We start from the raw sequence: 27,020 nt of genomic DNA, 5'->3' as shown, positions 1-27,020 counted from the left end.
CTTCTCAACATATTACAGTAGTGGAGCTGCATCCAATGTAGAGCTGTAGTGCAGACTTGCCCCAAAGTAAGTAATTGTATTTAATTGTAGTAACTATGATTTTTGGAGGGGAGGGGCAAACTAGTAAAATGTCTCTTAAGGTGACAATATTGTAGGTAGCTAACTATCTGTAAATTGCTGTATATGGCAAAATCCAACTCACCACCCCCACCTTGTGGTAGGCAGCAGGAAGGGGGCTGCTCTTGGATGCTGGTTAACCATATCCGGTTACCTATTTGCATCCCTAGTTTACACTTCAAAAAAAGGTGTGTTTTAACACATTGAAATTCTAGCGTAGACAAGGCCAGCTGTGGTTCTAACATGTTAGCTAGTCTAGCTAAACTCTAGATTCTGCCATAAAACTTCTCAATCAACTTACATGTTAAAGCTTCAGCTGCAATCTTTTTTCAATCTGTATGCTAATTAGTATGTGTTAAAACACCTTTTTTCCTCACCAGGATAGCTGTGATTCTACTTAATAAAATAAGGTTTGATTTAGTGATGTGACAGTAGTTTGTTGCATTGCCTTGTAGTTCATCCAGGTTGGAGAGAGTAAAGTTGAAAATCCAGTTCAAATATGTAAATCGTAATTGATCACTTATAAGTGACCTGTATGATCTGTTGAGTAAAAGGATAAAATAATGTTTTAACTATATCTTTATTAAGGTCTGTACTTGAGTACCAATAATTAAAGCTTTATGTACTGCTTTTAATATTTGCCTTAGATGAAAATGAATTATACAAAAGTTTATAGTAGGAGTAAAAAGAGCAACTGGGTGCATTTATAAAAGCAGTAATACTCCCTTTAAGTATACTTGGGCAATGACTGTACTCCAGAGCTTAGAGACACATGGCCAAACGGATGGATTTGTGCCACTGTAGCGCTCTAGTGCAGATGCTTTGAGCCAGCAGTCACCAACCCGTGGTTCACGATCAACTGGTCAATCATGGGGTCTCCCAGTCAGTCTCGATTGGCACTCAGCAGGCTCCCTGCCTGCTCTGGCTCCACAGTTCCAGCTTGTTCCCAGGAGCAGCCAGTGCAGCTCTGTGTGTGTGGAGGGAGGGGCGAGAGTGCAGTGATCTCCACGTTTTGCTCCTGCCTGCACACGCTGTCCCAATGGCCTGATATGGGAAATTGTGGCCAATGGGAGGTGAAAGGACTGGTGCTGGCATAGAAGGGAAGCATGCCGAGCCATATGCCTCCCACTCCTGGGGCCAGAGAGCCTCGTTGGTCCCTTCTGGGAGCTGTGTATAGAGCTTTGTGTGGGTACAAATGTCTGCTCAGGAATAGACATTGGTTATCAGCTGATTTGCAGGGCTCTGCTCCCAGGAGCTGCAGCAACCAAAGAGAAGCATGGTGCCACCATTCTTAGGAGCCTGTGCCAGCAGTTCCTCCCAGCCATGCTGCCACCAGCTGTGTCTCCTGTTTGTGGTCATATAGCCGTGCTGGCAAAAGGCCTGAGAGTGGTACAGCCACATGTCTGGGAGGAGCTGCTGATACAGGCACTGGTTCCTGGAAGTAGTGGCAGTGTTCCCCTCTTGGCCACTGCATCTCTTGGGAGCAAAGCCCTATGGATCAATAGATTCCAATTTCTATCTTCAGGTACACATTTGTTTCTGTGCAAGGCTCTAGCATGGGACTAGGGCAAGTAGAGAGCCGGTGTTGGCCTTGACCTGGACTTTCTGGTGGTAAGTGCCATGCTATGAGAGCCCGCACTGCAATCCACAACCCTCCCAGAGCCAGCACTCCCTCCCTCCTGTACCTTTGCCTAAGCCCTGACATCCCTTCTAAGAGTCAGCACCCTGAACTCCCTCTTGAGCCCTAAGCCACAGTCCTGACCCCCTGCTGGGCCAGCACCCCATCTTGCATCCCAGCCTTTAGCTCTGAACCTTCTCACAGGGCTAGTACCCATATCCCCTCCTACACTCCAATCCCTCTCCTGAGGCCCCAACCCCTGCTTTTGTCCAGTACAAGTGGGTGAGGGTGGGGAGAGCTAGCCATGAAGAGAGGGAGGTTTGACTGAGTGGGGCAGAGCCTTGAGAAGGAGGCAGGGTTGATCTTGGGTTGCCCTAAATTCCAAAAGTGTTCTTGGCCATGAAAAGTTTGGGGACCACTACTCTAAGAAGATGGGAGAAAGTTCTTCTGTTGACTTAATTACTCGAGCCCCTGTGATTGATAGTTGTGTTGGTGGGAGAGGCTCTCTTACCAACACAGCATTGTCAATGAAGTCACTTTGGTTAGTGTAATATAAGTCACTTTAGGGGTAGCTTATTCACACCACTGAGCAATATAACTCCGCTTAAGCTGTAGCATATAAATATATTGAGACTCCCTCCTGCCACTCCAACAGTGTTGGAAACCCTCTGACCCCTTTCAGCAGTAGACTTTGAACACACATTCGGCTTCCTCAGTTGCTCCTGACACATCATATTTTCCTCCATTGTAATCCTATGGAATTGATATTTATAGATGCCTAAGGTAAACCAGTAAATCTTGAAAAACTTGATTTGTCTCATCCTAATTTTAATATGTGTTTGAGAGAGACCAGGGAGAATTCTTGGAAGATACGGGGGGAGGGAGAGGAGGGCACCATTATGTAATCTTAGATATAATTCAAAAAGAGGAAACAGCTTTTGTGTTCATCTAGACAAGTTCAGAACTGATACAGTACTGGAAATTCATTATTAGAATGCATATTCAGGTAATAATTCTGAAGATAACTTTATTTTGAAGCTCACATCTTTGTCATGGAGGATCCTACCCTTCAATGAAATGAAGATACTACAGGCAGTCCCCGGGTTACATGGATCCGACTTACATCGGATCCCTACTTACAAACGGGGTGAGGCAACCCCGCACTAGCTGCTTCCCCCCAGCAGACCAGCGAGACGCGAAGCTAGTCCCCCCCCCCCCTCCCCCAGCAGACCAGGGAGACGCGGAGCGGCTTTTCTCAGCAGACATCTCAGCTTGAGAATAAAGGACTGAGGGAAGTGAGGTGTGGGGGAATAAAACTGAGCTCTGGAGAAATGTTTGGCTAGAGTTTCCCCTACAATATGTACCAGTTCCGACTTACATACAAATTCAACTTAAGAACAAACCTACAGTCCCTATCTTGTACATAACCCGGGGACTGCCTGTACTTCATTTGTGGAGAAGCTTTGAGGTTAATCGTCTCTCCTTTAAGATTCCTTGTAGTTATTTTTAAGTCTGATAAGGTTGTTGGGGCATGGCTTAATAGGCTGATTCAGTACAGATGGCAATTGCCTTGTCTAAGTTGATCTTCTAATTCTGTTGAACGGCACTGTAGATAAAGAAAAATTTCTACACAGTAAATTATAACTATGTAGTTTCTATGTATGTTTAAAAAGTATTTGGCTGGTTGTGGCTTCTGTGTTGATTGATTTGAGAGTAAAGGATTTTGTTAACTATTTTAAATTTCTTTTTTGTTTTCAGGTTTTGAAAGTATATTAGAAGGGCTTTATGGACCAAGGCTACGAAGAGACCTCAGTTTATTTGAAGGTAAATTACTCATATTTAATGCACTGGATTTTATTTAGTAGCTTTTATTTTAAGTAGAAAATTTATTTTTAAGCATTTATTGAAATCTGAGAAGAAAATCTGCAGCTGTGATCCTTTAATGTGTCTTCTCTAATGCATTTTCATCTTTTCTTCCTTCCCTTCCTTATTTTTTGTATATATACTGAATTAGTAGCTGGAACTTGTTAATCCAGGTACTTCATTACTAAGGCATCGTAAAGTATCTGACACAGGAAAAAATTCTTTTCTGGAACACTGTATCCCTTATTAACGTCTTTCTTTTTGTGAGCAGCTTTTATAAATGATGACAATTAGTTTAAATCTCTGACACCTGCTATAAGAATGAATTAGGAATTCAGGTTGTGCTCAATGGTAATTTAATTTTGCATAATAACTGACTCTTAAGAAGGCTAACCTAATTTTTATAATAGTCCTCTTATAGCTTACATGTAACTTCATCTTTTTTCAGATTTGGAGAGTTATGTTGGAATAGCTGTAAACAGTTGTGATTTTTTTTTTAAATTGAAGTTGATAAGAAAATGTACTTTGTTGTACGTTGTTAGTAAATAATGCGATCATATTAATGATTTTTCACTAAATCACAAGGGAAGCCTGTATGAACTTGCCTGAATTTTTAAAAAGAAAGGACATTAAGTCCATTTTCATAATATATTTTAAAACCTCTTTTTTTTAATAACTTAGTCTTTCCCTTTGCCTTACCTTTTATTGCACTACAACTTGTTACTGACAGTGTTACAAGTGCAGGGCAGGATTAAGGGCGGGGGCTAGCCGGGTAGCTGCCTGGGGTGCCAACCTAGGGGGGTCACCTGATTGAAGTGGTAAGGGGCACTGTGCGCATGCGCCGCGTGCCTGCTGACCGGGACGCAACTATGGCTTAGTCCGGCACTGTATAAGTGTTATGTTGTTGGCAATATGTGAAGTGTAGATATAGTGCAGCAAAACTTAATTGGAATGAATTTGAATAACTGCTTTACTTGAGGGTAGAAACTTCATGACGAAGTTATGCAAATCATTTTATGTTAGTAGAATCTTTGACCATTTTTCATCACTTTTGTGTCTTTTTCCTTTTTTTTATTTCAGGGAAAAATATTTTAAAAATTGTTAGAATTTTTGTTCATAGTTTTTTGTGTACCCTCAGTGTATAAAGACAGGTCTGCCATCATTCCAAGATGATATAAAAAGTTTATGTACTTTTTACATGTACCTAAAAATAACTTTTTCCAGAATAATTTCAGTTTATGTCTGATGCAATACTTATCACTGTGTATCGTGGTGGTAACAAATAAACTTCACTATTTGAAAAGGGAATAAATCACTCTTTTTCTAGGCATAATTACTAGTGGGACACAAGATACTAGAATTTAAAGCAATTACTGATCCTAGATTTGAACATTCCTGGACATTAGAATTGGTAAATTGGGCCATGGAAAGAAGAAAAACCTTTTTATAGTCTGTTTTGTATGTAGATTGAAATCAGTTCAGAAATATGGAATGTTAGCAGTATTTGGATAATGGGGAGAATGCAAACATATAGTTAAATAGACGTGATCTCTATGACCGATCTCACTGCTATATAATTGGTGCATTTATGTATATGGGATATAGTAATGAAGTAGCTGGTAGTGAATCCTCTGTTTAGTTTGTCTAACACTTCTTCCATGTTTAATAAATTTGTGTAATCTTTTCTTCACAAAGGTCTCACATTTCCCTTGTCTGCAATAGACCTTTGATGTTTGATAAAGAGAATTCTCTTGGACTTTAGAAGTGCTTTTTCTCTGTTTGGTGAAATTTTGTCCAGATTTGGCTAAGATATAGTCTTAAATTGCCATTTCCCACCCCTCACTATTTTGGCAGAGGCCTGATTGCTGTTCTGAGTCCCTGGGTTATATGTTCAATACCCTTGCTGGGATCATGTGGCTGGTGCTATAGTAATAGCACATTAAACTATGGAGTTGCTAGAGCATCTATAGTAAGGAAAGTGGTACAGAGCCAAGGTGGAATGCCTCCCACTATGTTTTTTAAAAAATTTTTTTATTGATTTTAAAGTGGCATCCAGGAGGTTTGACAAGAGCTCCCTTTATCTCCAAGTTCTTCATTGATCACCACATTAGAGGTCATCTTATGCTTGCTTGAGGTACTCAGTTCACATCCATTGCATCAGTGGTCAGTCTTTCTGACTGTCATTTAGTAGCAGAACTTGTGGTTACAATTGACTAGTACCAATCATCTTAGCTCTGAATTACATTGCGTTTTATCATATTTGCCTCTTCATGTGGGGCTCAGTTCAGCAAGGTACTTAAGCATATAATTAAATACCTTGCTGAATTGGGGTCTTAACCTTTTGTCATATTAAAGGGACAAAAGAGGTAGGGTAATATATTTTATTGGACCACTTAAACAGTCTCTTTCCACCTTGTATTTTCCTGTAACAGCCTGAGTAAATTTCCCAGACCTGAAGAAGAGCTCTGTGTAAACTCGAAAGCTTATTTCTCTCTTCAACAGAAGCTGGTCCAATAAAAGATGTTACCTAACCCATCTCGTCTCTGATATTCTGGGACCAACATGGATTCAACAGTTCTTCATTCTTTTCTTGTAAGTTTATGTTTAAAAACAACTAGGGAGCTGAACTCTTCTTGCTATACTCACCAACCCCCCTCTCTGGCCACAAAAGCGGCCAGAGAGTCTGATGACACTATTCTGTCTTGCGGCAGGAAAACTGTGTGTGTGTGTGTGTGTGTGTGTGTGTGTGTGTGTGTGTGTGTGTGTGTGTGTGTGTGTGAATTTCATTTTTTTTAGTACTATCAGGGCAGTGACTCTTGGAGAAGTTTGAGGCTTCTTGAATCCAATCTCTCATACTTCATGTTCCTTCAGTCACCACCTCTTGAGCACTTCAGTTTCCGTCAGTAGACCAAAGCATCATTACTGTTTACCTGCTTCTGCTGGATCTTTACGTTAATTAAGAAGCTTTGTTTGCTTTTCCTCTGAATACATTTCAGGACCACTTGACCCTAGACTCTAGCAGTAATTCTTTTGCTAAATAAATCTTTTTGTGCACTTGTTGCTGTATAAAGTATTTGTCTTTTTTTGCTTTGCTTTCTTCTCTGGCAGGTAGAGAAGAAACTGTGTTAGAGAAAACACTTTTTCTTCCTCTAGTTATTTACAAAAAAACCCTCTTGAACTTTTCTGACAAAGATGGTGATGGGTGGGTGTGTGTGTGTGTGTGTGTGTATGTGTGTGGTGTATGGGTTTTGGTTTTTTCTTTTGTTTTTTTTGGGAGGGGGCAGGGATGGAGAAGCTATTTTGTGACATTCTGGAGTATTTCATGTGCAGATCGCCCAAACCCGGCTCTTCCAGGTCACAATCTACTCGCCACGGGCGAATAGATTGTATTATTTGTCGAGCCCTGGTCATTTGTATCTCTTTGCCAATAATTCTAGACCATTATGACATCATATGTAACTCAATTATTGCTTCCCTTACCTCAGCTGATTTTCATGCAACAATTTCAGTGATTGAAATGAACCAAAGATGTGAGGGAGACTGCACAGATTGTGGCAGTTGGGCCAAATAATCCATCATTCTTCTTCAAATGGTGGTTCTTAATGTACTAGCCAATTAGCCGGTCATAAAATGGGATTTTCAGGTCTTCTCTCCTGAGCGCGCGCGCGCTCCCTCTCCCTCTCCCTGTCCCTCCCTCCCTCCCTCCCTCCCCCTACTGCCTCCCCCATCTCTCTCAGCTCTCCTCCCCCTCCTGCCTCTCTCTCCCCTCTCTCTCCACGCCCCCCTTCCCCTTCCCCTTTCCCCCTGCCATGGCACTTGGCTGAGTGCTGCCTGCTCAGCCAGGCTGCCGCGAGGGAGGGGGACGGGGCGGTGATGTACACGGCTGGGGCCGGGGAAGTGTACATCACCGCCTTCCCTTTCCCTTCCATCCTGGGAGAGCCCAAACAGCCCCGTGCGCTGCTGGCTCCCCCGGCGGCCCGGCTGAGGGGTGCAGCACTCAGCTGAGTGCCACAGCAGGAGGGGAATGGGGGCGGTGATGTACACGGCCTCGCCCCCTGTCTGTGTACGTCACTGCCCTGCCCCCTTCCCCTCCCTCTGTGGCGGCTCGGCTGAGTGTTGTGTGTTCAGCCGGGCCGCCGCGGGGGAGGAGGAGCAGGGCAGTGACGTACATGGCCAGGAGGCGGGGCTGTCTGTCACCGCGCGTGCCCCCCGCCCCACGGTGGCCCGGCTGAGGGGCGCACCACTCAGTGCCACGGCGGGAGGACAAAGGGGGGGGCGGTGACGTACACGGCCCCACCCCTGGCCATGTACATCACTGCCCCACCCTCCTTTCTGTCCCACCGGGCCCACCTGAGCCTCCCTTCCAGCCACACAGCCCCCGATTCTCCCCCCCCCAGCTCTGCTTCCCACCCCCTCTTCCTGCCGGCCAGACCCACTGCCCCCCCCATGCTCCCCGCCAGCACTGCTTCCCTCCCCCCTTCCTCCAGGCCCCCCCCATCATCCACTACAGCACCCAATCCCCCCCCCCCCCCCCGCTCTGCTTCCCACCCCTCTTCCGGCCAGCCCTGCCCCCTTCCCCTCCCTGCGTGGCGCCTTGCCCCGCCCCCCCCGGGGGCCAGCTGAGCGGCGCTGGCGCTTGCTTCCCCACCAGGACCCAGCTGAGCGGCACAGCACTCGGCCCAACCGCCAGGGAGGGAGGAGAAGGGGGGCGGGGCGCGGACGTACACGGCCAGGAGGTGTAGCCATATACGTCAGCATCAGCGTCGGCGTTACAGACGCACAGACATTGGGTTACTATATATATGATTTTCCTAAGGATTATGTGCATATGCCATGTGGCCAGAGCTAAAGCTTTTGGAAGTAGTATCATCTCAGCAGTTCACACACACATCCTTGAATTGCCCTATGTTTCGTCTGAGTGAGGTGGATTACTAGCGTCTCTACTTCTTCTTCGAGTGATTGCTCATGTGCATTCCAATTTAGGTGTGCGCGCGCCGCATGCACAGTTGCCAGGAAGACTTTCCTAGCTGGATACTGTAGGTCAGCAGGGGAGAGCTCTAGAGTGGTACAAGTATGACTAGGTATATAGCACCCTGCCAGCTGTCCCCTCCTTCAGTTCTTCTTACTTCCAGTGACGATTGTCAGTGCTAGAGTCTCTTACCTCAGGCAAATGTGACTTCTGTAGTTGATCTTGTAGTTAGTTTTTCTGAAGTGTTTAGTGGTCAAGTTCATAGTGGGGACTCCATTTTGTTCTTCTCCTCTGGGAGCCAGGGCATACCTCGGCTCCCTGGCTTCAAGCAGTGCAGACAGTGCACAAAGTTTATGCCTATGGGCGATCCACATGACTCCTGCCTAAAGTGTTTGGAATTGGTTCATTTAGCATACACGTGTAAGATCTGTAGAGCATTTATATCAAGAACTAGAAAAGACAGAATTCTGCCTCCAAAATCTATTAATGGCGGTGACTTTGGATCCTCATTTGGTGCTGCAGAACAGAATTTTGCAGCTTTGGTACGCAGTGCGCTTTTGTCAGTGTGCAGTGTGCTGGCTCCAAGGAAGGTGTGTCAGGTAAAACACCCCAGCACTGCGGGTCATTGAAGCCTAATTCTCTTCACCGATCCCATTCTCTGGTTCAGAAGAAGATGCAGAGGTGGGAAAGGGGACAGTCCACTATTTCCAAAGCTAAGAGGCTTAAAGAGTTGCATCCAGAGTTGGAGAACCATTCAAAACAACCCGCTCAACCGGTGCTGTTGATTCCAGCACCTCTACCAGTCTCATCAAGTCCAGTGCAAGTGGACTCCCCATCCCAGGAGAGCCACATGGGAGATGTGGACATGCCATCGACTGCTGAGACGTATGAGGCTGCCCGCAACTTAATTGAGCTAACATCTGGTCTGTGAGTCTCCAGTGGGGCCGCTGGGGCCGGTGCAGTTGAGGGGTAGCCTCCAATGTTCAGAAGGTCCCTTTCACCTCAGTACTGTTCACAAGCTGGGACTGTTCACCTTGGCACTGATCTGGTAAGGACTCCTATACCAGGTACAGTCCTCCCAGGCGGCACTGGTCAATCAGTGGGGACAGTTCCCTTTGGCACCGGTACTGGGAGGAGGGCTCCTCTGCAAGGCGCAGTCCTTCCGGTGTTGACTGGTATGCTTGGCTGAAAAGAGAACTGGCCTAAAGAAACGTCTCCCTATGTCAAAGGAATGTCATCGGGGTTTGTCTTAGCCCCTTAGAAAAAATAAAACTGACTACAATCTAGGTGCTAACAAATGGGGCATCAATTTAACAGTTCAAACAAGGTAAAGAACGTAATTGTAACCAGGATTCCCACATATAAAAGGTAACTGACACAAGGGTGGTGCATGACTGTGACTTGGGTGAGTTCCCTTCCCCCAAGACGGGATCCAGGTAAGGAAATGAAGGATTAAGAAACCACTACCACATCCTGCAGCTTGTGGACCCTCACGGTGGTAGGACTGCTCCGGAATCTGTCTCCAGAGGGTATCTCAGGTGAGAGTAATCAGGCTATGTCACCCCTGCTCAGTGACGGTTGGCCCACTCCCCTCCACTGTGGGTGTGTGTATGTCCTTGTTGATGAGGGGTGGCAGATGGTAGCACACCCCATGTGTGCAGGAAAGTTCACCCTCTCACAGCCAAAACCTATCTGTATGGTGCTGGCGTACCCTCTGAGCAGCTCTGGACTTTGCCACTCAGAAGGGCAGCCCCTTGGAACTCAAGAGGCAGCCGTTAAATTAGCTGCTGTTGCTGGGCAGCACCTAGGTCACGTGTCTGCCTATTTTTCCTGACAATATGTTAAAACGTGAAAATGCTGTGAGGGGAGGAGGGAGAAGGGTGGCCAAGATAGTCCATTTTGTTTGGACTTTCACAAAATGGTGTACATGTGTTATTGATTAACAACTTCCTCCTACATCGGTGACCTTATACTGGTGCAGAAGCTTTCAAGTGTAGTGTGCTACTGCTCCCCAGTGGTCCCTGCATTCCACATCGGAGTCAGAACTGGAGGTCCACCTTCCATGTGGAGGCACTGCTTGGCACAAGTCTCTCTGAAGAGGAGGCAGGAGTTAACACTGCAATGTCTCCTCAGTGGCAGGCCCCTATTCAGTGGCAGGCCCCGCCTCAGTGGCCATTTTGAACTCCTTAGTTCTGCCTCCAGATACAAGCTGGGGGTTCTAGGTCAGTCTCTGTTGCTTCAGTTACCAGAGGCACTCCTTCAGCGTCCCTAGGTCGAGACCCCACCGTAGGAGTACAGTATAGGGATGTAAGAAACTAGTTGACTATCTGATAAGCAGGGCTCGATAAATAATACAATCTACTCGCTTGTGGCTAGTAGATTGTAACCCGGAAGAGCCGGGTTTGGGCTATTTGCTTCAGCTCTGCCCCCTACAGATATGGTTGGTCAGCGTGAACAAGCTTCAGCTCCGCCCCCTACAGATATGGTTGGTCAGCGTGTACAAGCCATCTCGCCACCATCTGAGCAGAGTAACTATTCCATTGTCAGTGATAGAGGTTCTTAATTGGTGGCTGGACCCTCTCCATGTGTGCCCAAGGGGTTCTGTTTCACACCCCATAGCCCTCACTGGCTTTGGTTACAGACGTCTCAGACTTGGAATGGAGAGTGCATCTGGGTGGACTCAAGACTCAGGGTGTCTGGTCTCGAGCAGAATGTGTGATGCACATCAATGTAAAGGAGCTCAAGACCGTCCAGTTGGTTTGTCTGGCCTTTTTGGGTGAAATAAAGGGGAATTGTTGTCCATATGAACTGAGACATCACAGAGATGTTTTATATCAACAGACAGAGTGGTGCTCACTCTATTCCCCTGTGCAAGGAGGTGATGTTGCTGTGGGAATTGTGCATGTGCAACAAGATGCATTTACTGGCCTCGTACTTGCCAGGTTCTCAGAATTCGTTGGTGGACAACCTCAGCTGCTTGTTTCAAATGTACGAGTGGTCCCTCAAGTGGGAGGTGTTTTCTTTAAAGGTTGTGCAGGCCCTTTCCAGATGTGGGGTCATCCCTGTCTGGACCTCTTTGCTACAAAGGGGAACTGGAAATGCAGGGTCTTCTGTTCTTACCTGGGCAGCAGCAAGGGGTCTTTGGACCGTGCCTTCCAAATTAGGGGAAAGGGCCTTTTGTATGCATTTCCCCCCTTCCCCTTGATCCCCAAGGTGCTGAGCAGACCATGCAGACCTCATTTTGATAGCTTCGGTCTGGCCCAGGCAACATTGGTAACATGAGACTCCAGCTCTCTGTAGTGCCCCCAATCCTCTTTTCCTTATTCCCAGACTTGTACATGTTTCTGCACCCCACCCTCCATGGCCAGGTGGTTCCAAGGTTGAGCACTCTGGAGAAGCAATGCTTTGAGGGAGTCAAGGAAATGTTGTTAGGTGGTAGGAAGCCTTCCATGTGGGCTACGTATGCTTCCAAGTGGAAGAGGTTTAGTTTGTGGGCTTTACAGACGGGCACCCAGCCATTGTAGGTTTTAGTTCCGGGTTGGTGTGGTGTGGTGGTGTGTTTTTTTTTTTTTTTTTTTTTTTTTAAGTACTTTATGGGGCTAAAACAACAGGGGTTGGCCACATCGTCCATTAAGGTGCCGCAATGTGGGTGTTCCACCTCAGGTTGTGGGCATCATTTGATATTTGTAGATTGCTTGGTAAGCAGGTTCCTTAAGAGCCTGGATAGACTTTACCCTCGGGTGAGGGACCAGTACCCCAATAGGATTTAAATCTCATTTTGTCAAAGTTAATGGCTCCTCTGTTCGAGTTGTTAGCTAGCTACTTGTTCTTTAGTATATTTATCAATGAAAGTTGTATTTTGGGTGGCCATGACTTTGGCCAGATGGGTTTCCAAACTAAAAGCATTAATGTGTGGTGCAACCTCCTTATACTGTTTTCTTTAAAGATAACGTTCAGTTGAAACCCTAGCCCTCATTCCTCCTGAAAGTGGTTTCCCAGTTCCATGTATCACAGGACATTTTTCTGCCTGTGTTTCATCCTAACCATCCTAAGCCCCACTATATCCCCTGAAACAGGTCCCTACATTCCTTGGATGGCAGGCATGCCTTAGCTTTTATCTGGAACGTACTAAGCCATTCAGAAGGTCAGATCGGTTTGTTACAATAGCAGAAAGGATGAAGGGGCTGCCCGTTACTGTCCAGAGGATATCCTTCTGGATCATGGGCTGTGTTCGTACTTGTTACGAATTAGTGAAGGTGCCAGCCCCTCAGCTGTATGTCCATTCGACTTGGGCACAGGCCTTGTCAACAGCCTTTCTGGCACATGTACCCATCCAAGACATTTATTGAGCAGCCACGTGGTCCTCAGTGCACATGTTTACAACCCACTATGCCATCCAGTGTCATGCTAGAGAGGTTGCTGCATTTGAAAGCACCGTACTGCAGATCGATAATCTCTTACCCCTCCACCAGATAGCTGCTTGGCCGTCACCTACATTGGAATGCACATGAGCAATCACTTGAAGAAAAGATGGTTATCTTTCCTAACTGGTGTTCTTGGAGATGTGTTGCTCATGTCCATTCCAAACCCCTCCCACCTCTGTTGGAGTTACTTCTGGCAAGATGGAACTTAGGCAGTGGGCAGTGTGTTATATCCCCAACCATACTGGCCCCACTTTGGGTGTCACCTTTGCTGACCTATGGTATCCAGCTAGGGAAAATCTTCTTAGCAGCTGTGCACACAGCGTGCACATGCCTAAATTGGAATGGACATGAGCAACACATCTCAAAGAACAGTTATGAAAGGTAACCATGGTTTCTTTCTCACTGCCTTATGGTCTGAGTCAGAGCTTCTGTTGCTGCCTCCTTCTTTGTGATGCATTTTCAACAGATTTTATAAAAATTGATTCTATCCTCATTCATAGTTGTTTTGTATAGGTGATTTCTAGTTTCATAGTACGGGTTGAACCTTTTTACTCTGTGACTCTTTGGGACAATATCTGTGGTCTGCATCATCAGGACCCTGTGGGTGGTTCAGGGTTGAAACACTCATAGGGGAAAAACTGGTACAGCAGGATTAGGGATGTTGCCAGACCAGAGAGCTTGGCTGGGAGCGGGGAGGCAGGAGAGGGGCTAGTAGCCAGAGTCTGGGAATTTGGAGCAGAGGCTGACAGCTGGGGCTGGCAGCAAGAGCTAGGGACCGAAAGTGGGGGTGCAGTGGGTTGAGCAGAGTTAGGGATGTTAGTTATTGGTTATTTTAGTAATCATGTCACTGCAACAATTTTTAGCAGTTTCGTGGTTACTAAAATGCTTCTGTCTCCCAGCCCTGCTCCTGGGGAGTCCCCTGCCACCCTATGCTGCTGCCTCTGTATCAAAAACTGGTTTAAAAATCATCTCTGTGTAGACTGGCTCCTGTCTGCTGCCCTGCTGATGCAGAGGCAGCAACAATCCCTATTCACAGGGGACACAAACTCCCTTTGGACATATGGGATGCCAGAGCAGCCTCTACTTCCTATCCCCCATCCCCTGCTACTTACACTGCTGCCTTTGTATCAGAGACAGTGAGTGAGGTTGGGTGGGCAGGTGGCTCTGCGGAGCTGGTGCTTGTGGGGAGTCGGCTGTGGAGAGGCAGCAAGGGGGGGCAGGTGGCTCTGTGGAAATCAGCTTGCATGGGGAGCTGCTCCTGCCTCTGACCCCTCTCCCTCTCTGCCCAGGCTTATCAATTTAATTACAACTATATGCCAACATCCCTAGAGCAGAGCTAGGACTAGTAGCTGGCAGCAGATGGGCTAGCATTGACCTCTTGTAGTCTGGCAAACTCCCTGGTTCGGGACTGGTCCATTCCCAAGCAAGCCATACTAAGGTGGTTCAACCTGTAGTTGGTAGTGTTATGAATATGGGATGACACTTTAGATATTTCCCTGTCAGCTAGTCTTCCTCTCTCCAATTACCTTAATTTGGGTAGTGGATTATTCTGGGATTCAAAAATCTGTGCTTCCTGTCCTGGCTTATTTTCCATCAGAGATAGCATCAATTCTGTGAGTTCTGTTTTGGAGGAATCCTACATTCTGTCCAGCTACAATATCTGCTGCTTCTTCCCTGCTTGTGTGCAGGAAAACCAAGCTCTTCACTTTAAAAGCACTGATTGGAGGTGTACGTGGGACTGATATTGGAATGTGGCTGCACCTCTCCTCTCCCTCTCCCCCAGTACATTGGCCCGAGCAACCTATGGGTGCGTCTACACTGCACCCGTATCTTAGAATAAGCCACACAATTTGAGCCATGCAAATTGTGTAGCTTATTTTGAGTCAATTTTGAAATAGTTTTTCAAAATTTGGTGCTGTCTACGCAGTACTTATTTAAAAATAAATCACTATTCTGAAATGTCCCTTACTCCTTGTGGAATGAGGTTTATAGGGATGTTGGAATAGCAAGCCTCTTATATTTTGAAATAATGGATGCTCTCAAAAGATGCAGTGTAGACATAGTCTGTGTGCTGTTCCTATAGTGGAACCTCCATCTGGCTCAATACCAGTTCTCTGGACCCTGTGCCAGGGCCTATCCATGAGTCATGGAAGCATGCACAGAAGCATAGCAATAAGTCTTCCTCCAAGTTCAAGAATGACATTGCACCAGGCATCCATGAATTCTAGCCATGGAGGAACTACTTGGCTCAAGGCTCACAAGAACGATAAATGGCAGCACCATTCACCAGATCCATTGATACCATTCCCAGAACCTCATATCCTGCCTTTAACTCTTCTGGCAGCCCATGAACTGTCCATTTGAACATAGTTGCTTTTACTGCTTCTGGTCCCCCTCAACAAACTGTTTACCACTGATGCCGAGTGTACTCAGAAATGTTCCTAGTCCCCCGCAAGCTATTTGACTTGGAGACACTGAAGTCTCTGTGTGCTTTGCTGCGCTCTACCATTTGGGAAGCTCTTAGATTCCTTCAGTTCTGAGGAAATGGACATTCACCATGGCCTGCCACTCCTGTTCAAAAAGCACAACTACTGAAGGGTTCTGATGACACATGGCAGTTACCCACTTTGTAGAAAAAGCAAAACTTGCATCTGGTTCCTTGTGCACAGGATCAGCTGGATTGAACCATAGAATCCTAGATCTGGAAGAGACCTCAGGAGGTCATAGAGTCCAGCCCTCTGCCCAAAGCAGAACCAAGCCCAACTAAATCATTCCAGCCAAGGCTTTGTAAAGATGAGACTTAAAAACCTTTAGGGATGGCGATTCCACCACCTCCCTAGGTGACCCATTTCAGTACTTCACCACCCTCCTAGTAAAATAGTTTTTCCTAATATCCAACCTAGATCTCCCCCACTGTAACTTGAGACCATTGCTCCTTGTTCTGCCATCCGTCACTACTGAGATCAGCCTCTCTCCATTGGACTTATTGGAGTTCATGGCTTCAGTATTCTTCAGAGCAGTCCTGTTAATCTTGGGAAGACTTCCCCATTTTTCCCCCACAACCTTTATCTGCTCTGCCTCCTAGCCCACAGCTCCAGCCAGCTGTGCCACTAAGTCTGCCTGCTCCCTCACCAGCTTCCCTACACTCCTTCTCCCCATCCCTCCAGCTCTGTCCCTCCACAGCCCTGAGCACAGTTCCACACCATGGAGTGGCTGCCCCCTCCCTTGCAGGGAATGGAGGATGCAGGTACTCAGGCACCAGAAATCTTAAGGATGACCCTGCTTTGGGGTGGGGGGGGAGGGGGAATGAAATTGAGTTGATGAAGATACCTCCTTTATATCTCCATTCAAACTGTCCTCCCCCCCCCCCCCCCGAGATCACTTACATGATGGCATTTTTGCCCTACAGGTGAATTCCCTCTGCAGAATTCTCTGCTGGCCCTGGGGCTCCATGCGGCACTTCAGTCTTTGAAATACACAAGAGCCCCATCTTTAGAACTGTGAGAGAGAGTTTTGATGCCATTATGTTCATCAAAATATAACTATGAGGATGAAGATTTAAACTTCCTATTCTAGGCTTTCCTGCAAGTCCTCACGATCACATTTTGTTCTTTCAACACTCAAAAATGTTAAAGATCAGTGATGATTGTGCCATAAAAGCAGTTCAAACAGTTTATCTTGATGAAATGGGAAGCCTCTTTTATACTATCATCATGGACTTTTGTTTACCATAACGTAAATAAAAAAATAATTGAAGTGCTTCATTTATATATTCTAGGCAGATTTAAACTTACAAGTCAAATACAAAATGCCACAAGTAAATAGGAGGATAGACTATCAAGGAAGAATTAAAGAATTCATGTTGACATTTATTGCGAAATGGTTGGTCAAATCCGAAAAAAATATCTATGGAGCGAGGGAAAAGCATTTCTATTTAATTCTATGCCTGAAGAAAATATCCACAGAATATTGCACTCAGATTTAAAACCCTGTTAGCCTGGAAGACAATGATCTAAATTGTCTAGCATTAATCTGAAACTGTGCATGTAAGGCACTAACAGCATCCCCTAACTCCTGTCTTGGATTGCAAGACAGTTATTCTACAGGTTGGAGCTCCCTGGTCCAGCACCCTTGGGACCCGAGCTAAAGGAAACATTTGTGATGACACGTGCATGTTGTGCGCACACACATCCAGTTGACAAACTATCTCCGAGCTTACCTTAGTATCCTAATATCCTCTTTGGTAGGATAACAAGTCTTGTGGATTATGGGAAACAGTTGTGTGATTATTTGACTTTATTTTAAGGCTTTTGATAGTCGTACATTAACTTCTTATAGACAAGCTAAAGAAATATTGTCGAAGTGATTCTACTATAACAGGGGTACCAACTACCTGGAAAACCATACACTGAGTAGTTATCAGTGATTCACAATTGGGATGAAAGGGCATATGGAGTGGGGTCCTCCAGGGATTTGGCCTAATTCTGGTTCTATTTACTAGTTTCATATATAATTTGGATATTGATACAGAGAGTACACTTACAAAGATTAAGTTTGCAGGCAACACCAACTGAGGAGAGGTTGCAGGTGCTTTGGAGGACAGTATTAGAATTCAGAACGATCTTGACAAATTGGAGAAGTAGTCTGAGTGAAATACAACAAAATTCAGTAAGGACAAATACAAAATACTACGTCTAGGGAAACATAATCAATTGCACAAATACAGAATGGGAACTGATTGCATAGTTGAGTACTACAGGAAAGGATCTGGGTTTCTAGTGAGTCATAATGTAATTTTGTAACCTCATTTTGAGCTGTATTAGAAGGAGTGTTATAAGCAAGACGTGAGAAATACTTTTTTAAATGCTTGTGTCCTTTCCATGTTAGGTGTGTGCACTCCACATGTCTTGTCATCGGAGATTTTTCCCTTAGTGGTACGTATCAGGCCAGCTGTAGCATTCTCTAGTGCAGCACTTTAAGGGATACTGCTGACCTTGCACCCTCTGTTCCTTCTTACCACCTGTGATGGTTGCTGGAACAACTCCTCTTGCTTCAGTAAGGCTTCGTTTAGTGGTTTTATCTTTAGCTTAGTTTAGGGTCTTTGTTGAGATAGCTAGCACCCCTCTCTTGACATTATAGGGGTTCCATTCATCCTTGGGATGGGTTGCCCCACTCCAGGCTTCAAACTTTGTGCCTCCTATGGCAATTGTATTCTGGTTAACAACCTAATACTCCAGTTATCTGAAGTGTCTGGGAGAAGCTCATGTATGACAGCAATGTCAAATCTGGCATTGGGCCCTGTCAGAAGACAGATACTGGATTAGATGGACCTTTGATCTGACACAGTAGTGCCGTTCTTGCATTCTTATATGTATGAGCTTTTTCCTGATCCAGCACTGGTCCCTAGGCACTGACCAGCAGAAGGAAAGGGTACTGTCCTCCATGGTTAGCTAAGGAGATCTGTTTTTCAGTGTTGGAAGAGCAGTCCTACATGCAGTTCAAGAACCATTCCTGCTACCCATTGTACATCCCTCAGGACCTCAGGGTGAGACTATCACACCAGTAACTGGCCTGGTGGACAGTTGCTGATGCAGGTCTGGTGGCCATTGTGGAGTGTGTAGGTATTTCCCTTGCTCCTACTGGTTATATTCAGTCATATCCAAGAGGAGGGTCCAGTTACTTCTCCAAATGGTGCCAAGCCTAGATGTGAGTTTGGGTGGCATAACCACGGCAGAAGATGAGAAGGAAGCTCTCCCTTTAGCCCAGGTCTCTTCCTTCTCCCCCAGATGAAACAATCTCAGACATGAGTAGCTCACTGCTACAAGATGAGATTAAAGACCATAGGAATTCTAAACAGGATAGTTGCTTAGCAGGATAGTTGAGGTGCTTAAGGAGTCTTCCCATAGCTTTATTGACACTTTTGCTGCAATAGCCCCGTCTAAAGCAGCCTACCCATTAATAAGGCTGTTGTGTCCAGTAAGATCTCTGTAGTAGACCCTATTTTCTCTCTCTCCCATATCAGAAGGCAGAAAAGAAAAAACTATGTGGTTTAACAGTCTATCCAAGGCGTCCCATTATAGAGTTACTCTCTTCTCAGAACCAACAGATATGGTCTGAAGGACATCAGCTCTATCGTCAGATCCATGGGAGTATGTCTAGACTACACGCTTGTTTCGAAAGAAGCTTTTTCGAAAGAATCTTTCAAAAAAGCTTCTTTCGAAAGAGATCGTCTAGACAGCCACTACTTTTTCAAAAAAGTGATCTGCTTTTTTGAAATAGCACCCAGACAATCTGGATGCTCTCTTTTGAAAAAGTCCTGTTTGTGATCAAGAACACCTCAAAAAAATGCGTTCTTGTAAAATGAGGTTTATCGCTGTTGAAAAAACTGACAAGTTCTTTCAATTTAATTTCAAAGGAACGCAGTGACAGTCTAGATGCAGGTGAAGTGGTTTTGTTTTGTTTTTTTAAAGGCCACTTTTTTTAAAAAACCCTGTAGTCTAGACGTAGCCTGAAATTCTGTTCTCCAGTTCCTTTAAGGAAGCATTTCAGCCCCTAGCACCTGGCCCACTTCTTGGCTCCACTGCAGATTCAGGACCTGTACAAGAAAGCAAGCAGGGATTTTAAGTGGCAGCAGCAATGCCCATCTACCTCAGCCTCATTATTGCAATCACACCGATACTCAAGAGGCCCCAAAAAGAACTTTGGAAGGTGCACTTGAGAGCACTTATGCCAGTTTCCCAAGATAGAGGAATTTTATACAGAATTCAACCCCTGATGCAAATCTGAGCTCTGGAATCCAAGCTTTCATGCAAAACTGAACCAAATCTTTTTTATGGTTTCAAAGAAAGATTTAAAAACATGAGCTGATTACCTCATGCTTATTCCAAATCATTCCACCTGCTGTTCCTTCCTGGCTCCAAAAACTTCAACTATCAAAACTTATATTTTTCTCCCTCCACCCCGATAATGTTACTATAAATACTATACTATAAATAAAAAAATAGAGCACAATATTAGTATAAAATTCTCTTGTGTATTGGTACTGTAGGACAGAATAAAACAAACTGAACAAAATAAAGAAAAAATACAAGTGGTGCTAGTTGCATTAGTCATGTTGATATTCATTAAATGACCTATTTTCTTTATCGATTAAATAGTGTTTCTCATAGGAAATTAAACATTAAATCTGTTTTTCCATAATTTACACTAGCTAGCACAGACTTCTTAAAACTTCATCTAGGTGTTGGTTTTAACATGCGAAACCCAAAAGGGTCCTAAGTGACCCTAGCTAATAATCCCCTAACTTATATGAGAAGCTGCTGAATGTAGGACATACTCTTGAGATCCTCTGGTCTGGAATGCATTTCTTTTCTCCCTTTTTCTTCTAGATCCTGGCTTTTTTTAAATGAATAGAAAACTAATGTTCAGGCTGAACTTCTCACTTTCATTCTGACTGTTCCAGCAACATCTGTGGTCCGGCATGATTTTAGTTAGGTGGATGTTCACTTATCCTGGTTGTGGCCAAGTTTCCTGCGATCCCATAAAGTTTGTTTACAGACACCTGTCCTGGTTCTGTGCTTTTATTGAGCTCTAATTTACCTCTAAATGTCTTCCAAAAGCCAGCAGTGTAAGTGTTGGTAATGCTGCTAGACAATATTTACCTCTGGTGGTCCAGCAAATGCTCTGGTTCAGCACCGATCAGATCCCAAGGGTGCTGGACTAGATAGGTTTAACCAGTATCTGTGAATAATTAGTTACATAAATGTGTATAGATTTCAAAAACTAGTATAGTTATGTGAAATATAAGTCTCAGAAATTGTTCAGTACTGAAGGTGTTAGATGAACCCTTTTGCTTCAGTGGAAGGTGGCAGAATTCACTTGGTACATTGATATTTAAAAACCATGCATTTGGAATATGGGGTGACGTTTAACTTGTATTTGTCCTGGCCACTAGATACTTCTCCAGTATGCAAACCATTATTATTGTGTTAATGTGTGCTGCAAGATATCATCTGAGAATTTAGACTTCTGCAGAAACTGTCTGGACTTGTCTACACTATTAAATCCAACTGTTGCTAGCACTTATTGTCAATAGTAAGTTTAACTGAATCTGTATTGAAAACTCTTTTTGTTCAAATTGCACACAAGGTTGAACTGTGTTAAAACTGTTTTAGCACTCACTCAGGAGATTTTAATTACAGTTTTGGAATTTATGCCAAACAGAGCATGTTCCTGTTTGCTCTTAAAATATAAGAGTTTTAATTACAGATCCAGCTAAACTCACTATCAATAACAGTTTTTTCCTAGAGTAAACAAGGCTTTAAAACCTGAGATTGGAGTGCAACAAAAATAAATAAATAAATAAATAAAATCATAGAATGCTAGAACTGGAAGGGACCTGGAGAGATCATCAAGATCATCCTCACAGCAGGACCAATCACCATCTAGATTATCCTTGATAGATGTCTACCCAGCCAGCTCTAAATTAGGATTGTTAAAGACTAGTCGACTATTTGATAAGCATTTGCATAGTCTTTTGACTAGTCGATATCACACACTCCCCCCTTGCTGCTTTTAGAAGATAGAGGCAGCAAAAGGGGGGGGAAGGGGTAATTCAAAGTGGCAGTGCTGCACAGCAGCACTGCCCCTTTGAAACTCCAAGGCAGCTGCTGCACAGCTGATCCATGGATCAGCTGTGCAGGAGCCTGCCCCTTTGAAATGTGCAGAGGCGACGTTTTAAAGAGACAGCTGCTGTGGGGCCCAGGGTCAGTTGGGTACTGCAAATCCCCCGCTGACCCTAGGCTCCATGGCTTTGAAACACACAGAAGCCTCCACTAGGGACTTGTATGCACTTCAAAGCAGACATGTCACGTGCAGCCCAGAGTCAGCGGGACTTCCTGCTGGCCCCGGGCTGTACACAGAGTTCCGCATTCCGCCTTTGAAATGTACAAGAACCCCAGCAGTGGGCTCTTGTACATTTCAAAGGAGAAATGCGGAAGTGCCCATCGACTAGTCAATGGAAATTCCATTGACTAATCAATGAACCACATTTTAACATCCTTACTCTAAAAATCTCAAGTGCTCGAGATTCCACAACCTCTCTTGGCAATTTATTCCAGTGTTTAACTACCCTGACAGGAAGTTTTTTCCAATATCTCTCCTAAGCCTTCCTTGCTGCAATTTAAGCCCATTGGGCATGTTTAAGTCAAATGTGTATGAGTGTCTAATTATGCAATAAAATAGTAAATTATGTGAGCTTAATTCATGCAGAATGTGTTAACATAATGCTCTAAGTTACACTAGGCATGTATTAATGTCACACAACTACATGCTATATTTTATTATTAAATGTTCCACTTAGGTAAGAATTCTTAACCTTAATGAATATATCAATCAGATCATTTTTTAAAATTGTATTTATTTATTTTTGCCTTTTTTTCCCCTATATATTTTCTCACATGGACAACAGTGATCCTTTGGCAAGAATATTTATTTTACCTCTAGCTCCTCAGCTTCTTATAACTGCTGTTTTCTGTTACTGCTTTTCAAGAAAGTACATTTTGGGGAAAATTAGATGTTTCAAGGACTTAGTAATTGGGTATAGATCTTGCATCTTAAAGTTGCTTATATACATTCTGCTAAGGTAATGATTGAAATTTGCTGCCCTCTGATAGTCAGTGGCCTGTAAGATATTTTATCTTAGTCCATTTTCCAAAGGATTGGTATAAATGGTACAGAAATCACCACTGCGGTTGACACTAAATGTGTGTCTCCCTATGTCATAACAAAAGATGTAATTAAATGAATTGTCCTCCCATCTTCTAGATGTTGTCTTGATTAGAGTCAGGATATATGTAAAGTGTGCAGTTGGGAAGTTTACACAAATGTTCAGAGTGCTGTATCTGGTTTGTTTATAGATGAATTAAGTCTCTGGATTTGTGAGTCTGGCAACTTTTCATAACTATTACGTTCACATGAAGAAAATAATTCTTTTATCTGCTATTTTAGTCTTCCTGAATCATTAGTGAGCAAATTCAAGACTTTGACACATGGCATCTCTGTTTTGGTATTTACCCATGGAAGGAAGAGAATGGTTATATATTATATATCAGAGATGTTACAAAGCAGGCAGCAGATGCAGCAGTGTGGGGTAGCAGGTGGAAGGAAGCCAGTTTAAAAACAGGCTCCCCGTGTAGACCGGCTCCCACAGGTGAACAGCAACCCCTGTCAGCGTTGGGCCCGAGCTTCCCATGTTCTTCATTGATAACTCCTCCTGGCAGGCTCAGACTGAGCCAGCCTGCCGGTCCAAGTTTTAAAAGCAGAACATGTAGCTGATAGGGGGAGGTGTTTCAGTTAAACAGCTAGCTGAGTAGCCATTAACATCCCTATTGTAAATATTCATTGAAATAGGATGAGATGCTTCAAAGAATTACTGTGTTGATATTTGGTATATTGTGTTTAGGAATATTAATATTAATCCAGTGCTTAAGTAGAATATAGATTTGTATACTGTGCCAGTAGAAAATTAATTATTGTATAGTAGTAGTACACATGCATGGCTAAATATCAGTTGCTGTACCCTAATTAGTAGCCTGTGAGTTTCTTTAACATTTGTATTTTTTGTTGAAAGAAAGAACATTAATCAGAGCTCTCAGGTTAATTTGCTGCTTCTGAAAAGCATAATAAGTATTTTAAATTTGACTTGGCTAACGACAAGAGATAACCAGTGCAGACACTGGGTTTTTACTTTTCATTTAAAGAATACCCCCAAACTTCATTATTAACTTTGAGCATGAGCCAGATATCCTGAGCCGGGTTGAAAAATTCTGTTTTGTATATAGAAAGCCTTCTGATCTGGCAGGTAGAATACTACCAACAAAATTTATACTAATAAATACATAGTAGACTAAAAAATTTAACTTTGTATTTAATCATGATTTGTTCCCTTTTAAAGCATCTATACTTGCTCATTTTTAAATAAAACATTTTAATTGTTTTTCTTTTAAGACTGTGAGCCAGAAGAACTGACTGACTGGTCTATGGATGAAAAATGTTCCTTTTGTAACTTACACAAAGAAACAGTCAGTGTAAGTATGAATGTGATATAAATGGTTGAAACTGATCTTTTTCATATATTGGGTCTAAAAATAGAGTTTCAAGAATGACATTTTCTATATGTATTCACATTGTTTCTTTTGGCCAGAGAGGAATGTTAAGTTGGCTCTATAACAGAAATCTTTTTAGTGTGTCCCTCACATACAGTACAAACTTTTTTGTTTTCTGGCACTTTTTAATATCCAGAAGACTTGGTTAACTGGCATTTATCATAGCTGGCAATACAATTCCTCCTTCAGTTAACTGGAAAAACTCTGATAGCCATCCAGCATAATTTTTCAACATTTTCCGGTGCTTGCACAAGTTAAGTTTGTAAACTTGCAGCAGCAAAATTGGTACATTTTGTGCTTCTGAGTATAATGCAGTACCACTATTGGATACTGTATTATCTAACCCATCCTGCAACTTATATCAACAAACAAAGGACAGAAAAGAAAATGTGTTCTGTTGCCTATAACCCAGAAATTGGACCTAATTAGATGACTTCAAAGAGGAGTAAACAGGAACCAGTTGATTTAAGAGTTCAGCATTGACTCAGTGATGAAGTATGATGATAAGGTGCAGAAGGCAGAGTTGATGAAATTCATGTCAAGTGCTGAGACAAGCAAAGTAACTGAAAAGGGTTCCAGTTTTGGTTTGTGCAAATTACAGCAATTAGACAATGTACTCTACCATTGGTTTTCCTTAAAGCGTTCTGAGGCTACATCTAGACCGGAAGTATCCCAAAATAGCAATCCTGCTTTTTAAAACGTGCCTAAATATATTTCAAAGTAGATACTCCCACGGTGTCAGTACGCACTTGCATGAAATTGATGGGCCATCTGGCTGCTACCACTTTTGTAGTTCTTCTTCGAGTGGTTGCTCATGTCCATTCGAATTAGGTCCATCTGAATTACGTGCGCACCACGTGCACCACGTCTTCCGGAGCGTTTTCCCTAGCAGTACTCGTAACGCTTGCAGGGCGCCCCCTGGAGTGGCGCCGCCGTGGTGGGGCATAAGTACCCCTGCCGGCGCTGTCCCACCTCAGTTCCTTCTTGCTGCCCGTGACGGTTGTTGAAGCGTGTCTCTCTCTCAGATCAGTTAATGGTTCCCGTTTCTCTTAGCATTGTAGATAGTTCTGAATAGTTCAATTAGTTAGATAGTTAGTGTCTTTGTTTTTCCTTCTCCCCCTTCGGGGGGTGAGGAATGCCAGGGCCGCAAGGCTTTAAGGCGTGTGCTGTCTGCACAAAGTTCATGCCCAAAGGAGACCCTCACAACAGTTGTCTGAAGTATCTGGGTGAGGGCCATCTTACAGACGCCTGTAAGATCTGCAAGTCTTTTAAGCCACGCACTAAGAAAGAGAGAGACTCTCGTCTAAAACTTCTCCTCATGGAGGCGGCTTTACAGCCAGCACCGGCTGGGCACTCTGCAGTGCACGGTGCACCGGCGTCCACGTGAGATGGCGGCGTGTACGTATGTGGTACGCCATGCTCGAATGAGGCTCAGGCCTCTGCAGACCTGGTTGGCAAAGGCATTCAACCAGTCCAGGGGTCTCTGGGACACGGTTCTCACAGTGCCTCCGGAAGTGATAGCCTCCTTACAATGGTGGACTCAGAAGGAGGTGGTGTGCAGCGGGGTTCCCTTCACTGTACCTCCCCCCTCGCTTACACTGGTCACAGATGCCTCGGACCTGGGTTGGGGAGCACATCTGGGGTATCACAGGACCCAGGGTCTCTGGTCCCCTGCAGAGCGGGCTCTGCACATAAATGTCTGGGAGCTCAGGGCAGTCAGGAGAGTACGTGAGACCTTCCTGTCGAAGCTCTCTCGCCGCTCTATCCTGGTCCGCCTGGACAACACGGCGGCTGTCTTTTACCTCAACAGGCAGGGGCGAGCCCGATCACCTCCCCTCTGTTGTGAGGTCCTGTGTCTCTGGGACCTGGGCATAGAGCACGACATAGTTTTACAGGCAGAGTACCTGCCGGGGTGCAAAAACTTGCTGGCCGATGCTCTGAGCAGGTCCTTCGGAGCCCACAAGTGGTCTCTCAAGTATTTGGCTCTTCGTCAGATCTTCCGCAGGTGGGGCTGTCCCCTATTAGACCTGTTTGCCTCAGCATGCAATACCAAGTGTCAGAGTTACTGCTCCCTGTTGGGGCTGGGGGAACACTCCTGGGGGGATGCCATGATGGTGACGTGGCCGGCGGGCATCCTCTATGCTTTCCCCCCGTTTCCCCTAATTCCCATGTTTCTGACCAGGGTCAAGACCTTCAGGTCCACTGTCATCCTGATAGCCCCTCGGTGGCCCAGACAATTCTGGTTCCCTATACTGGTGGACATGCTCAGCAAGGAGCCTATAACGCTCCTGCCAGCTCGGGATCTCCTGACCCAACCTTGGGATGGGAGGACCATGGTTCACCCGAATCTCAGCTCTCTCCACCTGACGGCCTGGTTTATCCGTGGCTGACCCAACCAGAAAGGGAATGTTCCCAGGAGGTACAGATGGTGCTCCTAAGTAGTAGGAAACCGTCTACCAGGGGGTCATACGCAGCCAAGTGGCGGTGCTTCTCGTCTTGGGCGTCCAGAAGGGGAGTGCACCAGTCCTGTGCACCTGTCCCGTCCATTCTGGACTACCTTTTTGAACTTAGGTCCAGTGGCCTCTCTACCTCCTCTGCCAAAGTCCATGTGGCACCTCTCTCCGCCTTCCATGTTGGTTCGGCAGGAGTTTCACTGTTTTCTGACCCTGTGGTCAAAAGGTTCCTTAAGGGTTTGGATAAGTTGTATCCCTCGGTTAGACCCCTTCTCCCCGCTTAGAACCTCAACCTCGTGTTGTCTAGACTTGTGTCGGCCCCCCCACCTTTGAGCCGCTGGCCACGTGTTCTTTGAAGCACCTCTCTATGAAGTTTGCATTCATTGTGGCCATTACGTCGGCGCGCAGGGT

The 27,020-nt window shown here is 44.7% G+C and overlaps 1 protein-coding gene across 6 annotated transcripts in view; it reads left to right on the top strand.

Annotated features, from left to right (window-relative positions):
* LCORL (ligand dependent nuclear receptor corepressor like) overlaps positions 1 to 27,020 on the top strand; it is a 168,236-nt gene that overhangs the window by 56,049 nt on the left and 85,167 nt on the right. For all 6 annotated transcript variants that reach the window (XM_075930677.2, XM_075930673.2, XM_089777836.1 and 3 more), the window contains exons 2-3: positions 3,494 to 3,559; positions 23,999 to 24,078. In XM_075930677.2, the coding sequence (XP_075786792.2) occupies positions 3,494 to 3,559; positions 23,999 to 24,078 (146 nt within the window). The remainder of the gene's footprint in view (positions 1 to 3,493; positions 3,560 to 23,998; positions 24,079 to 27,020) is intronic.

Source organism: Pelodiscus sinensis, chromosome 4, assembly GCF_052426305.1.
Source record: "Pelodiscus sinensis isolate ZL-2025 chromosome 4, ASM5242630v1, whole genome shotgun sequence".
Classification (NCBI taxonomy): Eukaryota; Metazoa; Chordata; order Testudines; family Trionychidae; genus Pelodiscus; species Pelodiscus sinensis.
Note: the sequence above shows the minus strand (reverse complement) of the source record. Positions and strands in the feature narration are given on the sequence as shown.